The sequence below is a fragment of the Staurois parvus genome, unplaced genomic scaffold (assembly GCF_062004578.1).
Source record: "Staurois parvus isolate SC_StPar_1 unplaced genomic scaffold, SC_StPar_1.0 ptg000087l, whole genome shotgun sequence".
NCBI lineage: Eukaryota > Metazoa > Chordata > Amphibia > Anura > Ranidae > Staurois > Staurois parvus.
In genome coordinates this window covers 12,484,736-12,501,914 of record NW_028317883.1, presented here as the reverse complement: position 1 = coordinate 12,501,914, position 17,179 = coordinate 12,484,736, and the positions used below count along the sequence as shown (strand labels likewise).

The 17,179-nt window shown below is 41.6% G+C and overlaps 1 protein-coding gene across 2 annotated transcripts in view; it reads right to left on the bottom strand.

The window, feature by feature from the left end:
* Positions 1-16,578, bottom strand: part of LOC149468438 (uncharacterized) — a 73,067-nt gene extending 56,489 nt beyond the window's left edge. Inside the window, exon 1 of one of the 2 annotated variants that reach the window (XM_089670195.1) lies at positions 16,451-16,578. In XM_089670195.1, coding sequence (XP_089526321.1) covers positions 16,451-16,491 — 41 coding nt within the window. In that variant the 5' untranslated portion in view covers positions 16,492-16,578. The remainder of the gene's footprint in view (positions 1-16,450) is intronic. The other variant, XM_089670194.1, reaches the window with a different exon arrangement.
* Between the last annotated feature and the right edge of the window lie 601 nt (positions 16,579-17,179).

Genomic DNA, 17,179 nt, shown 5'->3' with positions numbered 1-17,179 from the left:
AAAATTTGCAGATGTCTATACTCCCCAGCAAAAAAATCTGCGTTGATGAGTCCCTGATTAATTTTTCTGGCCGCTTTGCATTCAAATAATTTCTCCCCAGCAAGCGTGCCAGATATGGGGTCAAGATGTAGAAGACTTGTGAGAGGACAACAGGCTATACTTATAAGTTTTGGATTTACGAAGAAATAGATAGTCACGTGGAGCCCCCCAGATGCCCAGACTACATGGGGAGCAGTGGCAAGATAGTGTGGGACTTGGTGTCATCCTTTTTCCATATGGGGTACCACTTATACGTGGACAATTTGTATTCAAGTGTGACACTATTTATACATTTGTACAATCTTGGATCTGGCGCATGTGGCAAAGTGTGACCTAATGTGTGCCCACCATTAGAAGTGGGCGGATGCAGGGCGGTATATTCTACTGTAATGGTGGGCATACCACACACTTTTTCTGGCAGAGATTTCTTCTCTTTTTTTCATTCAGTCCACAGGCTGCATACAAAAAAAAATAAAAACGTACCCCTCCCATGCAGGCACACCTGTGTGCACAAGCGTTGACCCTGTGTCAACTAGACCTTCTCTGTAAATCTAAAATGGTAGCTTTTAAAGGCTTTAAAAGTGTTGCCTATGGATATTAAAAATGTATGCAGTTTGTCGCCATTGCACGGGGCATGCGCAGTTTTAAAGCATGTCATGTTTGGTATCTATTTACTCGGCATACCATCATCTTTTATATCTTACCAAAGAATTGGCCAATATATTGTGTTTTTATGCATTAAAAGTAAAAAAAAGTGTATTTTTTTTTGTAAATTGCTTTTGAAAAATCGCTGCGCGAGTACTATGTGCCATAAAAAATTGTAGTACCCACCATTTTATTCACTAGGGTGTCTGCTTTAAAAAATATATATACTGTTTGGGGGTTTAAATTAATCTCCTAGCAAAAATACAGATTTTTGAACAAAAAGTGTTAGAAAAAGCTTGATCTTCAGGTAGTTAGAAGAGTGATGTGTGGCATAAACTTCTAATACTGGGCATAATATGCCCCCACCCCCCAAAACGACCCCTTTTTGGAAAGTAGACACCCCAAACTATTTGCTGAGAGGCATGTTGAATCAATAGAAGAATTTATTTTTTACCACAAGTTTTTGGAAAATGACAAAAATTATTTTACTTATTTTTTTTTTTTACACATAATTGTCACTTAAATGATTTACTGCTCACACATGCCATGGGTATATGTTGAATTACTCCCCAAAATACATTCTGCTACTTCTCCCGAGTATGGGGGTACTACATGTGAGAGACGTTTTGGCAGTCTAGCCAAGCACAAGACCCCAAAATCCAATAAGCACCTTCAGGCTTTTAAAGGACTTTATTTCTTCATTACACTTCCAGACTACCTATCACAGTTTCGGAGGCCCTGAAATGCCAGGATAGCACCAAACCCCCCCAGATGACCCCTTTTGGAAAGTAGACACCCCAAGGAATTTGATAAGAAGCATGGTAAGTATTTTGCAGATCAAATTTTTTTGCCACAAGTTTTTGGAAAATGAAGAAAAAACCAAAAACATATTTTTTCTATTCTTTATATTTCAAAACCTTGTGAGAAAAAATGAGATCTGCAAAATACTCACCATGCCTCTTTTTAAATTCCTTGGGGTGTCTACTTTCCAGAAAGGGGTCATTTGGGGGGGTTTGGTGCTATCCTGGCATGTCAGGGCCTTTGAAACTGTGATAGGTATTGAGGAAGTGAAATGAGGAAGTTATGCACCTTCAGGCTTTCAAAGTGGTCATTGGATTTCGGGCTCCTGTATGTGGCTAGGCTCCCAAAAAGTCTTACACATGTGGTATCCCCATACTCGGTAGAAGTAGCAGAATGTATTTTGGGGTGTAATTCCACATATACCCATGGCTTGTGCGAGAAATAAATCATTTAAATGACAACTTTGTGTAAAAAAAAAAAAAATGTTTTTGTCATTTTTCAGAAACTTGTGGAAAAAAATAAATCTTCCATGGACTCAATATGCCTCTCAGCAGATAGCTTAGGGTGTCTACTTTCCAAAAAGGGGTCATTTGAGGGTGTTTGTACTATCCTGGTATTTTAGCACCTCAAGAAATGGGATGAGCAGTCAGAAAGTAAAAGCTGTGTAAATTACATTATCTATACCATAGTTTGTTGACGCTATAACTTTCACACAAAGTAATCAATGTACACTTACTGGGATTTTTTTAACCAAAAATATGTAGCAGAATACATTTTGGCCTAAATTTATGATGAAATTTTAGGGTTTTTTTAGGTATTTTTTATGACCGAAATGAGAAAATGTTTTTTTTTTAAAAATAAATTTTCTTCAAAATTTTTTTGTTTATAGCGCCAAAAATAAAAAGTGCACAGGTGATCAAATACCACCAAAAGAAAGCTCTATTTGTGTGAAAAAAGGATATAAATTTAATTTATGTACCGTATTGCATGACTGCGCAATTATCAGTTGAATTAGTGCAGCACCGAGTAGCAAAAAGAGGCCTGGTCATTAAGGGGGGTAAATCCTCAGGAGTTCAAGTAGTTAAAAAAAATTTAAATTTCTTAATTTTCCAAAAAATCATGACAAAAAATATTCTGCAATGGCCGAGTCAATCTCCTGATCTCTACCCAATTGAGCATGCATTTCACTTGCTGAAAGCAAAACTAAAGGCAGAAAGACCCACAAACAAAGATCAACTGAAGACAGCTGCAGTTAGAGTCTGGCAAAGCATCAGAAATTAGGAAACCCAGTCTGGTAATGTCCATGGGTTCCAGACTTCAGGCAGTCATTGCCAGTAAAGGATTCTCAACAAAATATTAAAAAATGAACATTTTATTTATGATTATATTCATTTGTCCAATTACATTTGAGCCCCTGAAAATGGGGGGACTGTGTATAAAAATGATTGCAGTTCCTAAACTTTGTACTTGATATTTATGTTCAACCCCTTGAATTAAAGTTGAAAGTCTGCACTTCAAATTCATTTGGATTGTTTTGTTTTAATTTATTCTGGTGGCATACAGAGCCAAAACTATTAAAATTGTGCTGGAGTCCAAATATATATGGACCTAACTGTAGATTAAATAGAAAGGAACCTAGTACAGCGCCTTGGGGTACACCACTAGTGACTGGTCTCTGTTCCGAGTGAACCCCATTTACAACCACACTCTGATCAGTCCAATGTGATCTGCCCTCAATAAAGCCATGCTGCTTTGGGTCCAGCAAATTGTGTGTTTTTAAGTGATCAATGATTCTGCTTTTCAAAAGTGATTCCATTAACTTGACTACAACCAATGTTAAACTCACTGGCCTGTAATTGCCAGCTTCTACCTTGCTGCCCTTCTTGTGGGTAAGTACAATATTAGCTGTCCCCAAGTCATAGGGAACTTCTCCTGTTAGAAGAGATTGATTAAAAAAGATTAGTAAGGCTACGTTCACACTAGCGTTGTGTGCAGGAGGCAGATAGGTGTTTTGGAAGCGTTTTTACAGCTTCCCAAATGCCTCTGACAATTCTGCACATTGCAGCATGGTGCTGTTCGAACGGGAGCGTTAGCGTCGCATCGCAGCAAAACGGACGCTTCTGGTCGAGTCAGGAGGCGTTGAAGCCTCCTATTCTAGTCTATGGTGTCACTCCGCAAATGCCCAGCCGGCATTTGCCGCGCGGTTACGGGGCATTTGCGGAGTGGTAACACCATTTAAACTTCATTATAGGCATTTGCCGAGCATTAAAAAACACTCCGCAAACGCCGGACCAACGCTTGCCAAACACTATAGGGGCGTTTGGCAAGCGTTGGTAAAACAGTCAAGTCTGAACGAGCTCTTAATGGTCCAAAAACTATCCCTCTAAGTTCTCTATACCATACCATCAGGGTCCATTGTTTTATTAATCTTTAACCAAGCCAGTTCCTCTGCTACCTCTGTCTCTAGATATCCTAAAAATGGACCATTACTAGACCCACTATGATTTCCCAACTTATTATTGCTAGTACAATTTATAAGACTGAACAGAAGTAATTATTTACATCCAGGTCTCCAGCAACATAAATGTTGTTCCCAGTTTTCATTTCAGTGATCCCGTAGTTTTTTTTCTTTCTATCGCTAATGCACCGAAAAAAAAGTTTTATCTCCTTTCTTAATAGAAAGTGCTTTGGCAGCACTAATAATGTGTTTGGTCTTCTTTTGTCTATTTTTATACTTTTCTCTATCAGATACACCTCCTGTTTCCTTGAATCTTCTATATGCTGTTTTTTTTCCTTTACTATCCTACTTATCACTTCAGTGAACCATATTGCTTTCTTCATCTGTTTATTCTTATTAATTTGCCTGACATATTGTATTCTAGTTGCCTCCAGGATAGTAGACTTTATCAATGCCCACTAATTACTTACTCTTGTCATTTTACTCCCAACTTTCAATTCTCTTTTTAGAAATTCACCCATTTCAGTGAAAACATTTTTTTTCTTTTGAAATCTAAAACTTTTATTTTTGTATATGATTTTTCAGTTTTTATGTTAATAGCAATCCAAAAGACATTGGTGATCACTAGAAGCCAAATTGTCTCTTACCTCAACATTAGACCACCATGGGTTGGACTTTTTACTAAGAGAAACCCCATTCAGTGCTTCCATTACATCCCTGCTCCTGCTTGTAATAGCAGTTTGATAATTCCAGTTAATGTGAGGCATGTTGAAGTTACCCATAATCAAAACCTCTCAATTCATTGCCATTTGAGTTATCTCATCAACAACACCAATTCTAATGGAAGATCCATCTCTAGATGGAAGGCAGACCCAGATGGTTTTGAGTATTTCATTTGTTTTTTTAATTAATGTTAGCGTTATGCTATTTTTGACATACATGGCAACTCCATCTCTCCTCTTCCTTACTCTGCTTTCCTGTATAGTGTATACTCTGGTATAGTTATTTCCAAGTCATTTGAATCCTTGAACCACATCTCTGTAATTACAAGGTCCAAGTTGTCCCTAGACATAACAGCTGTCAGCTCACAAAGCTTGTTGGCTAAACTACGAGCATTAATGCACATGACATTACAAACACTGCTATCTGCTGCTTTATTTTTACCACCAGAAACTTTAACTGAAGTGACCATTCCATCAGCCCAGTCCATCAGCCCAGTCCTTAGCAATATAAACCCTCACATTTGTTTGAAACCACTGGGGACAGAAATGCTCCTCAACAATTACATCTCTGGCCCCATTTCTCAGTTTAAATGCATGTCCAAAACACCTCCTAAATTCCTAAGAAACTCAGTGCCCTGGTGTGAGGGTTGCAGACCATCTCTTTTGTACAGCTCAATGTCAGACCACCTGATAGCATCACGAGTAGCATAACATTCAGCTTTGCCCTAATTGTTTAACTAAACATTGAACTTTGCTATATGAAGTACTTTCTCTTGCTGTTCATTATGCACAGGTAAGACCTCTGAAAATGTAACAGTACAGCCCAACTGTTGAAGATGCTGGCCAAAATTCTGGAAATCCTTCTGTACAGAATGCACATCATTCTGGGATAAATCATTTGTGCCAAGGTGTACGACATCAACATTGCACTATTCACTAGCTTTTTTGACAATTTTTAAAATGTGCCTTTTATATTCTGTAACAGTAGCACCAGGTAAACACATAACTTCCTTTGACACTTCCACATGATTTCCTAAAGAAACACCTCTTACAACTGAATCACCAACAAGAAGATGACTTCTCCTTTGATGGGCCTTATCCACAACACTTGCCTGGACTGCAACCTTTTGGCAAAGCCATTTTTTTCAGGGTCCTCCTTCCTATGCTTACAAGCAGCTCTGTTTGCAACCTTTGTATTTGCTTCTAGCTCAGAAGAAACACTACAGGAGTTATGCAGGGTCACGCCAAAAGCTATATGTTTATGATCCACAGACCTCACTCTTCCCAACCCAACAGTTGTCCACACTTCCCTTCTGCACAGTCTTTGAGAATGAGGTGGCTTTTTGCAGGGTAGCTCAAGAGAACAAATTGGTTTAGACAGCCTTCTGATCTCAGACTGCAGGGTACCAACCAATGAATGTAGACAAGCAATATCATTAAGTAGACTAGAAATCAGCATACAAATAGGACAACATCCCAGGTTCCAAAAAGCACCATGAAAAACAAATGCTAAATAAGCACTGCACTAAACTAAACCAGACATTTTAAAAAAGATTTACTTAAATTCAAACACAAGTACAAACCAATGATAGTTGGCTCTTTCCAAACTCCTGCTATTCAAACTGTGCATTTTTGTCCTGCTGGACTTCCAATGAGCAAAGTCTACAGAGTTGCTACCCCTCTTAAATACAACACTGATTAGTCTCTTATGCTAATTCATACACCCAGTGCTCAACACCTCAGCAGCACAAAAGCAATTACTACAGTACTTAGTAAACAATCAGCAGTAGCAACACAGACCCAATATCAAGGTTTAAAAAAATAAATAAACAGTTATAGAAAAGCAACTAAAATACTTTAAAGAAATTAGAAATAACTTAAACTTACAGTATCCAGCTACTGCTTACTTCCAGCTACTGATTACTTTTTTGCACAATTTGATAACAGAAATTAAGAAAAATTTCGCTCTTTTTCCATTTTTTTTTTAGCAAAAAATAAAAAAAAAACGAGTGATGATTAAATAGCAGCAAAAGAAAGCTCTACTTGTGTAAAAAAATAAAACAAAATAAAACATTTAGTTTGGGTACAGTGTTGCATGACCGTGCAACTGTCATTCAAAGTGTGACAGTGCCCGATATTGAAGTGTTTAACATAAGTTGGCTGCATGCAAATTCTGTATGAATGGGGCAAAAAAACAAATGCTATTTGGCGATTTTCTGTGCTGGTCAATTGATTTTCATTTATTTTAAACAGAATAACATTTTAAATAAAGTAAAAATTAAAAAAAAAAGTAAGCAGTGCAATGCACTGAAATGTGCATCCCATAGCTCCCTGCAAGAGCTCACCCTACATTTGACTGCAAAGTAAAACACTGCATGTTGTTGGCTGGCTAGTGTAAAGTGGCTTAAAAACTATTTTCCTGGAAATTAATTGTCATTCTGAACCAACTGCATGTGTTTTTGATTTAGAAAATGTTATATTTGTTACTGCAATTTTACTGACCACCACTCTGTACCATTGTTTATCCAGAAAACAACTTTTTGCTAAAAACATATAAAGCTAATATTTAATTTTGTTTCAGATAGCGGAGGAAATGGTTACAACTCCTGTCACATTTTGTATTGTTGTTCACCCTGACAAGATTCACTCTCTCTATTTGTCCTGTGGCCATTGTCACCAAGACACAAAGGGGTATATTTATAAAGAATTTTGTATAGCCATCATTCGATGAATCAGTTTATACATTCCTTCTGTGCAAATTGGACCAAACAAAATGTTGTGTAGTCTTTTTTTCTTCGAATGAATGTTCTTTTATTATGGACAGTAAGAAAATAATGCATTATAGCTGCTAGATGGAGCAGAGGAAATAGATGTACAATGTAACAATTCTAGAGAACACCAGAGGAAATTAGCAAATACATGTAACCATTGCTCTTCAGTTCCATGTAGTGGCCATAATGCAGTATTTTATTACTGCAAATATAACAAGACATTTGTTCTGAAGAGAAAACAGCCTAAAAAATTAGTTTTTGACCAATGTGCACATAATAAATGTACTTGAAGGTTAACTGGAAGAATGACTATGAAAACTTTTTTATAAATTGACCAAAAAGTGATTGATAATCCAAAATTGTACAATTGATAATACAACATTGTACAATTGTCCCCAGAGAAAAAAAAAAGGCGAGAGTAAATCTTTCCATGGGGACACCTATACCAATGCATCAGGCAGTTTAGGATTAGTGTACATATGTATTTACTATGCCTATGCCATGCATTCACTTTAAATAAATCTGAGAAGGCCTGTGTTTCTTCTATCCTGTGTTTGACCCGGCTTGCCTCCTGACATCGTATTGCCTGTGTCTCCCGCTGACTGTGGCTTGTGTCCTTTCTTCACCTTCTGCCAGCCAGCATGGTACCTCTGCTGCCTGTTTGATCCGGACTTTGGCCTGGAGTCTGACTTTGCTTCTTCTTGCTGAATTGGTACCTCTTCTGCCTAGATGTTGCCACCTCCTTCCCCGATCTGGGAACCAGCATTTTACACAGATCTGATCTAATCCTCCCTAGTCCTTCAGTAGTATGTAGACTGTCTCCAGATCATCTGCTGTGTCCAGCACTCCTTAGGCATCTGTGCCACTAATTGTCCTTTAACACCCCATAAATCAACCATGTAATGAAGAGGAAAGGGCAGACATGTTTGAAATCCAGCCTGGATGGCAAGCATGACACCTTCTATAGATACAGTGGAGAAGTAAGGGTAGCCACAAGGGGACAGGAGTTGAATTTTTCACAGGATTACCAGGTACAAATAAAGGGGACAAAGCATGAAAAAAGAAAACTTAAGCTGGCCATACACAGATAGAAACGTGTCCATTTTATCTGCCTAGTCTGAGCTGTAGATGGTGTGGTGGCTGCTTGCAAGAGGAGTAAACCCTCAATTTGATGTTTTCTGATGGAAACTCAGGACAGTCAGTATGTTTCCCTTTTTAAAAAGCATGAAGTGGTACAACTCTTCTACCAGGTAAATATAGAATAAAATCAAATTAACCTTGTTTAGGGAAGTTGCATTTATTGATATACAAGGAATTAGAAACTGACTGTTAATGCAGTATCAATTATTCAGTTTCTGGTTGTCCCATCCTCTAAGTCACAGATGTCAAACTGGCGGCCCTCCAGCTGTTGCCAAACTACAAGTCCCATAACGCATTGCAAGACTGACAGCTAGGTGGTCTGCAGGGGCGGACTGACAACTCATGGGGCCCCTGGGCAATAGGGGATCATGGGGCCCCTGTGTCCTTGCCCAAACTCAAAAAAGCCTATGAAAAAGGTACTAGGAGCATCTCATGGGGCCCCCTACTGACCCCGGGCCCTCGGGCAGTGCCCGAGTTTCCAAATGATCAGTCCGCCCCTGGTGGTCTTTAACACTAGCTGCAATGTTGGACAGAGCACCCCATCTTGGCGCACAGCCACCCAACACCGCAGCTAACAAGGAGATGGCTGCTTTGATAGTGAGTGCCTTTCTCCAGCTCCTAGCACTTGGGCTTGGCACTGGCAAGAGGAATGCAGAGGAACGTGAGGTGTGTCAGTCTCCCTTCCCTCTACATTCTTCTTATCGGTGCACGCCTCGGCATGTGCTGGGAGTCAGAGAATGGCGCTGGCTATCAAAGAAGTGGCCTCCTTGTAGGCAGGTGTTCCCTTGTTAATGTGTGGCCACTTGCCATGGGGCCTGGAGGGTACCACCACAGTACCCCCTCCTGTCTAGCTAGTGGGACTTTATTGCTATCATAACTAGAATGTGTACCTTTTGGGAACTGTTCAAACCTTGTACATTGGATTGCAATACCAGTGGAACTATTTATATTCCTTTTGTTATTTAAGTAAAGTTTAAGAAAAGCCTCTTAATACCTCTTCCTTGTCTAAGCCTGGGAGTGCAAGAATTGTGAAACAATATGTTTAGCCTTTGGTAATAAGTAAATATGTGTATTTGTGCAAACCTGATTGGCTCAGGAACAGGTGGTGATTAGGGAAAAGGAGTCACCCTCCTGGCAGTGAAAGCTAACCCCCTCCTGGAATGCTCATCAGGTGACCTGGACCTCGTGTGACACAGACCTGGGTGTTTGGTCGGACTGCCAGAGCCCTAATCTGGAACAAGTTAAAGTGTTACTAAACCCAGTACCCTGCATTCACTATATCTTGTCTCCCACAGTACACACAACATGGAAATGCAATTATTTTAGTAAATATAAACTGCTAAATACCTTTTCTTATCAGAAGTATAGAAGTCTTGTGACTTCAATTAGTGTTCTGCTGAGCACTGGTTAAAACTTGTAGGAGGCTTTTTCATTCTTCTCTATGAGGTTGCGAAACCCCTGATCTCTGTCTGACCAGTGCTGATTGGCCCTGTACTGATCAATGCACTCTCCAAAGAAAAAAAAAAAACCCCTCTCTAGCAATACATACCAAATTGAGCATGTGCAAAATGCCTACGATTCAGTCTGACTTAACAAGAGATAAGAGGAGGATGCTTGAGCAAGGGGAGGAACAGAGCAGAACAGGATCAAACAGCTTTTTTACATAATGCAGAGGATTAACCCCTTAGGTTCCACAGTTAGTATAACAAGCATGCTTTACTGCATATACAGACTGATTTTACTGTTGTGGGTTTAGTAACATTTTAAGGCAGAGGCCTGTGTATGAAGTGATCTGTTGTCATTCAGCTGTAGGCTTAGGAAATGGGACCACTCCATCATTGCAGCTAGTGTAAATGGGCACTAAGGAAGATGAAACAAAGTACTACATGTACTTTGTCCCAATCAGGAACTGAATTATGTAAAAAAAGAAATTATATATATATAATGGTGGTGTATAGAACCAAAAATGTTAGAATTGAGTCGATGTCCCAATATTTATGGACCTGACTGTATATATATATATATATATATATATATATATATATATATATACATACATACATATATGTCGTTGTCTGTTTAATTGAAAGCATAGAAACATACTCATGTCTTAAAGCCTAACTCCAGCCAAAACAGTTTTCTAGGCTTTGCATATGTAGAGAAGGGTTAGAAATTATGACAGGTTTTCATATCTGTTTTCCCACTGCAAAGATTTCCTCTCACTTTCTGTGTGATTATGGTGGTAGGTAGTGAGCATATGACATGGAAATAAATTACCTTTGTTAGTATTCTGTGGAAGTTATAGCCTGTCAGGTTATTAACCACTTGCCTACCAGGCACTTATACCCCCTTCCTTACCAGGCCAATTTTCAGCTTTCAGCGCTGTCGCACTTTGATTGACAATTGCGCGGTCATGCAACATTGTACCCATATGAAATTTTGATCATTTTTTTCTCACAAATAGAGCTTTCTTTTGGTGGTATTTAATCACCACTGGGCACTTTACTTTTTGCGCTATAAATACAAAAATTGCAAAAAATTTGAAAAAAAAAGTTTCTTTGTTTCTATTATAAAATTTTTCAAACAGGCATTTTTTCTCCTTCGCTGATGTGCGTTGATGGGGCAGCACTGATGGGCACTGATGGGCACTGATAGGCAGCACTAAAGGGCACTGATAGGCAGTACTAATGAGGTGGCACGGATAGGCGGCACTGATAGACAGCACTAATGAGGTGTCACGGATAGGCGGCACTAATATGCAGCACTGATAGGCGGCACTGATAGGTGACACTGATGATGGGTACTGATAGACGGCACTGACTGGCATCACTGCTGGGCACTGACTGGCGACACTGACTGGCACAACCGCTGGACACTGACTGGTGGCACTGACTGGCAGCACTGCTGGGCTGCACTGGTGGGTGGCACTGGTGGGCAGCACTGGTGAGTGGGCACAGGTGGGTGGCACTGGTGGGCACAGGTGGGTGGGCACAGGTGGGTGGCACTGCTGGGCACAGGTGGGTGATCTGCTGGGCACAGGTGGGCGGAGCTAGTGGGCGCACTGCTGGGCACAGATGGGCGGAACTTGTGGGTGGCACTGCTGGGCACCGATCATCAGGGCACTGATCATCAGTGCCCTAATGATCGGTGCCGATCGGTGATGATCCCCGCAGATCGCCGGTTGCGCGCCCCCTGGGGCGCGCAGGAGAGCGCATTCTGGGAGGACGTCATATGACGTCCACTCAGAACTGGCCGGCCGCAGTGCAGCCGTCATTCGGCTATCTGCGGTCGGCAGGTAGTTAATACAGTCTGTTTCCAACGTAAGGTGATTGACTTCTCTTACTAGGTGATCACAAGGATAGGAAATGGGGATAAGTATCCCCAGCAGAGTCACCCATAGAGATAATCTCAGGTATGTTCAGACATGGGTCAAAACCTACCTGAGCTATCCCGCTGGGAAGCTGTCAAGGTTGGTAGCAAATCATAGGTGGTGGAGTCATTCCCTGGAATGCGGCTTCAGAAGGGGAATGCCTGTGACTCCTATGATTGGCTGTCAGCTTTGATAGCTTCCCCTTGGGATAGCTCATGCAAGTTCAGACTTGTGTCCCAACATGCCTGAGCCATGCCAATCATTGGTCACCAACAACAATAAAAAACACTTTCCTGGAAGGAAGGACTACTGTGAGAAGGAAAACAACTCAATAGGTTGCTGTGGCTGGACAGTGCAATACCCTTTTGGGGTGCTGTGCCACATGACCATGACCATTTATGTGTGCACTGATCCACTCCATCAAATGTACAGTCTAGGGGTGCATGGGCAAGGATCAGAGCAGCCTGCTAAACATATGATTTAACCATGTGTGTGAACCTAGTTCAATACTGCTTGGAGCTTGCAGAATCTGCTTAGAGGCACAGTAAGCATTTTATACAAAGTTTCTTGGCACTTTCCCACCACCCTGATCCACTGCTACAGCTCCAAGAAATAATATTCTAAGTCGAATTTGCAAGTCAGCGTGGAACCTAACCAACCACTCAGGGTTCACCACCCCTCTATGCCAATCTCTCCACTGTTCTCCAATTCCCAATGAATGAAATTCAAAATACCAACAACAACATACATAAACATTCACAACTCTTTTCCAAGCTAGATCTCCAAATATCACCAAACTGTCCTCTCCACTCCTCTCAAGACCTCCTGCTCTCTAGCTCTCCTCTTCTCCTCCCATGCCCACCTCTAAGACTTCTCTAGTGCCTCTCCCATCCTCTAGAACTCTCTACCCCAATAAGTTCTGCTATTTCCTACTCTGTCCACCTTTAGGTAATCCCTGAAAGCTCATCTCTTCGGGGGAAGCCTACCCTTCCTCCACCTAATAACTGAACTTTGAATTCTTCCAGCAGCTCATCCCAGTTATTACCCTTTGTACCACTTACCCAACACTATTAGATTGTGAGCTCACCTATGCAGGGCCCTCCTAGCTCAGTTGTATTGTATTGTAACTGTACTGTCTCCCTTTGCTTTGTGCAAACTGTTGGCACTATATAAATCCTGTATAATAATAATAATAATATGCCCTTAGTGTGGTTTATAGGTATGGCTGATGATCATGAGTTTGCTATTATGAGTCTGCTAGAGGCAGGAGGTAGCATTTCCTTAGGTGTCGGGAATGCGTAAAAAATCACATAGTTTCCCGACACAGAAAAGTGCTTCCCTTTAGCAGACACGCAGTGGTGCCATTAATCGTTAAAAGAACCCCCATGCTAATGGTAATGGAACCCCCATCTGCCAAAGAACACGCCAAACAGCACGGTGCTGCAGCACCATGTAGTTTGGGTGAGTGTGACTTTGGAAAAGGGTCAGGGACTTCTTTTATGCTTTTCTCACACATTTGGTAGCCCACTGAAATGAATTGGCTGCCCTACACATGATGTGAGAGATCGCACACACACCATTGCATATGTATGGTGTGAGCATAGCCTTAGTCGCCTCTTATGGTTCACCACCCTCCATCATTACTCACTGAATGTAGCAACAGTCTGACTTTCTGGAAGATCTCAAGAGGACAGGCAGCTGATCTGTGAGAGACAAACTGTGTGCACACTACCCAAAATATAACAACCGTGCCAACACCAGGATTTACTGATTGTATTGTCTATGGGTCACAGGGCCAGATAATGGACAGCCCAGCAATAGTCCCCCCCCCCCAGCCCTTCCATTGCTTAAAGGGTATCTCTACTTTTGTGGGAAAAAAGATAGCAAATAAAAAACAATAACATAGCGCTGGCATTTTCTGTAAAATGCAATATGGCAACCTGGACGTGTTCTGTACACAGATGGTAAACAGAACATGCCCCAGAAATGTAATTTCCTGCTTGTGGCATTGGCTCACTGATTTTCCCAGAAGTCTGCACTAAGATACAAGACAGATTTTGAGCATCCATTGCAAAAAAAAGCCATTTTTGGTGAGATACTCTCAAAGAAAAGTTAGATCTAAAAGGATGCAGACCCTGCCACTGTCCTCAGAGCCCTGCAGGTGCTGCAGCTGATTGATAATTATGAAATCACTACCATTCAGATTCACTCTGCACATGGACATAGACAAACAGCTATTTTCTTCAGAATAACACAAGGTAGGAATCTGCAACAAAAAGTTTGTTAAAATCCTTGCAATGTACATAGATCACCCAGAAAGGAATGTTTTTTTTTCTCAAGAAAAGTGGAGTTACTCTTTAACCATTTGACCAAAGAAGTTGAGTGCACGTGCTCAGTGTCATATCCAGAGGTTGTCTTTGGGAAATAGACGTATGAGTGCTGCCTGCATTGCTGCAGAGGTTGAAGGGGTGGGGGGTCAACCTATCAGTGCTCAGACCATACGCCGCACACTGCATCAAATTGGTCTGCATGGCTGTCATCCCAGAAGGAAGCCTCTTCTAAAGATGAACAAGAAAGCCCAAAAACAGTTTGCTGAAGACAAGCAGACTAAGGACATGGATTACTGGAACCATGTCCTGTGGTCTGATGACACCAAGATAAACTGATTTGGTTCAGATGGTGTCAAGCGTGTGTGGCGGCAACCAGATGAGGAGTACAAAGACAAGTGTGCCTTGCCTACAGTCAAGCATGGTGATGGGAGTGTCATGGTCTGGGGCTGCATGAGTGCTGCCAGCACTGGGAGCTACAGTTCATTGAGGGAACCATGAATGCCAACATGTACTGTGACATACTGAAGCAGAGCATGATCCCCTCCCTTCAGAGACTGGGCCACAGGGCAGTATTCCAACATGATAACGACCCCAAACACACCTCCAAGACGACCACTGCCTTGCTAAAGAAGCTGAGGGTAAAGGTGATGGACTAGCCAAGTATGTCTCCAGACCAGGGGCGGACTGACAACTCATGGGGCCCCCGGGAAATAGGGGATCATGGGGCCCCTCTGTCCTCGCCCACACTCAAACCACACCCAAAGAAGCCTATGAAAGGTACCAGGGGCATCTCATGGAGCCCCCTACTGACCCACGGGCCCTCAGGCAGTGCTTGAAGTGTCAATCCGCCCCTGCTCCAGACTTAAACATTATTGAGCATCTGTGGGGCATCCTCAAACAGAAGATAGAGGAGCGCAAGGTCTCTAACATCCACCAGCTCCGTGATGTTGTCATGGAGGAGTGGAAGCGGACTCCAGTGACAACCTGTGAAGCTCTGGTGAACTCCATGCCCAAGAGGGTTAAGGCAGTGCTGGAAAATAATGGTGGCCACGCAAAATATTGACACTTTGGGCCCAATTTGGACATTTTACTTAGTGGTGTACTCACTTTTGTTTCCAGCGGTTTAGACATTAATGGCTGTGTGTTGAGTTATTTTGAAGGAACAGCAAATTTACACTGTTATACAAGCTGTACACTCACTACTTTACATTGTAGCAAAGTGTCATTTCTTCAGTGTTGTCACATGAAAAGATATAATAAAATATTTACACAAATGTGAGAGGTGTATTCACTTCTGTGAGATACTGTATAGACTTCAGTGGAAACGCTGCAGAAAAGCATGTAGTGCATTTTTGATGCATTTTCATCATATTTTGAGGCATTTTAAATCTGCCTAGCAACAAGAAAAAAAAGATAACGCATCAAAAACGCAAGTACAAAAACGCAAAACGCACTGCAGAAAGCTGCAAAAACAGTGGATGGGGGGGGGGGGGGAGTATAAATGCCACTGGCCAGTATGCTAAAAATTATCCTTTCCCCATCGTGTTTGGTGGGTAGCACTGCCTGCCAAACATGACCCAATTTCTGGATAGGGCCGTCCCACAACCCTGTGTAATGCATGTGGCTGCTGTGCAATAGTGGTGGTTTAGGGGAGAAAACCGAATCCTCCTCACCACCTGTCAAACACTCTGAAAAGTGATCTCCTGAAAATTGCTCTTCAAAGGGCAACGCTCGTGTAAACTTAGTTCTGCTTTAAGGCAGGCAAGTGTCAAGTGAAAGCATCTCTGGGTAATTAGTCCATGTATCCACCTCCCACAAAATCAACACTCAACAGAAGATCTAGATTCCAAGTCTTCCCGATTGCTCACTGTGACTGTACCAACCACAGAATAACTGTTGCAGCAACAACAACAACGTTTGTATTTCCATCCAACATTCCTGTAATGGAAGAACAATCCCGTTCAGTGGGTGAAGGAAAGGGATCTTATTAGCAGCAGTCTCTATAGAACTACAGCCGTATGTAGATCCTCCACCTGCTAACAAGACATTATCCCAGGCAATGTGACAGGTGCCTATGTGAGTCAGAAGTACAACACCTGATCAGATCTGCAGTCTGATCGATCCCCTGTGCCTGGCACTACTCCCTCTACAATCAGGGACACAGTCCTACTCACCCTGGGGGCCAGAAGCTGTTGGTGCTGCTGCTGTTGCCCATTTCGTACCTTCCACCTCCATGGAAAGCAAGCAAAAGTCAGTAGAGAACGGCAGTTTCCTGGTTTTTTCAGTTCCCATGCACTTTACACAAGAGGAGTGTCAGGTTTCTTGGGCCGGTTGTTATTGGCTGGATAAGACAAATCTCCACATTGTACTGCCACGCTTGTTCTGAGTTCTGAGGAGGTAAAGGTAGGCTGTAGGAGGAAGTGCAGGTTTAAAAACTAAAAATAAACGCAAGGATAAAACTGTATTTCTTGTACGCCGCCAAGACGAACAATAATCAGCCTTTAAACCTGTGCAGTTCATGGGCATAGTTTATTATAAATACATAATGAGATTTAGGAATTTATTTAAAGTGTCTGTAAACCCTACCAGTGAATGTTTTGTTTCCTCCGATTTAGTTTGTTAAAGAATTATTAAACCCAAAAAGCAAAAATGTAATATCTTGCATCTGACTAATCCTTACATGTGGTGGCTGCATTAGTTTTCTCTTTTTTTCTTATTTTCACCTGGTGATCCTGCCAGTAATACATTGTCTGTCTGACTGAGGGTGTCTCTATTCTGGATGGAGGAGCAATGGAAACGCCTTTGGAGAGCAGCATGGTCAGTTTGGGGAGATGCTAGTGTTGGATGGCCTAGCAGTTTTAGATGGACTTGACTAACAAATTAAAGTGACACTAAACTGGTTT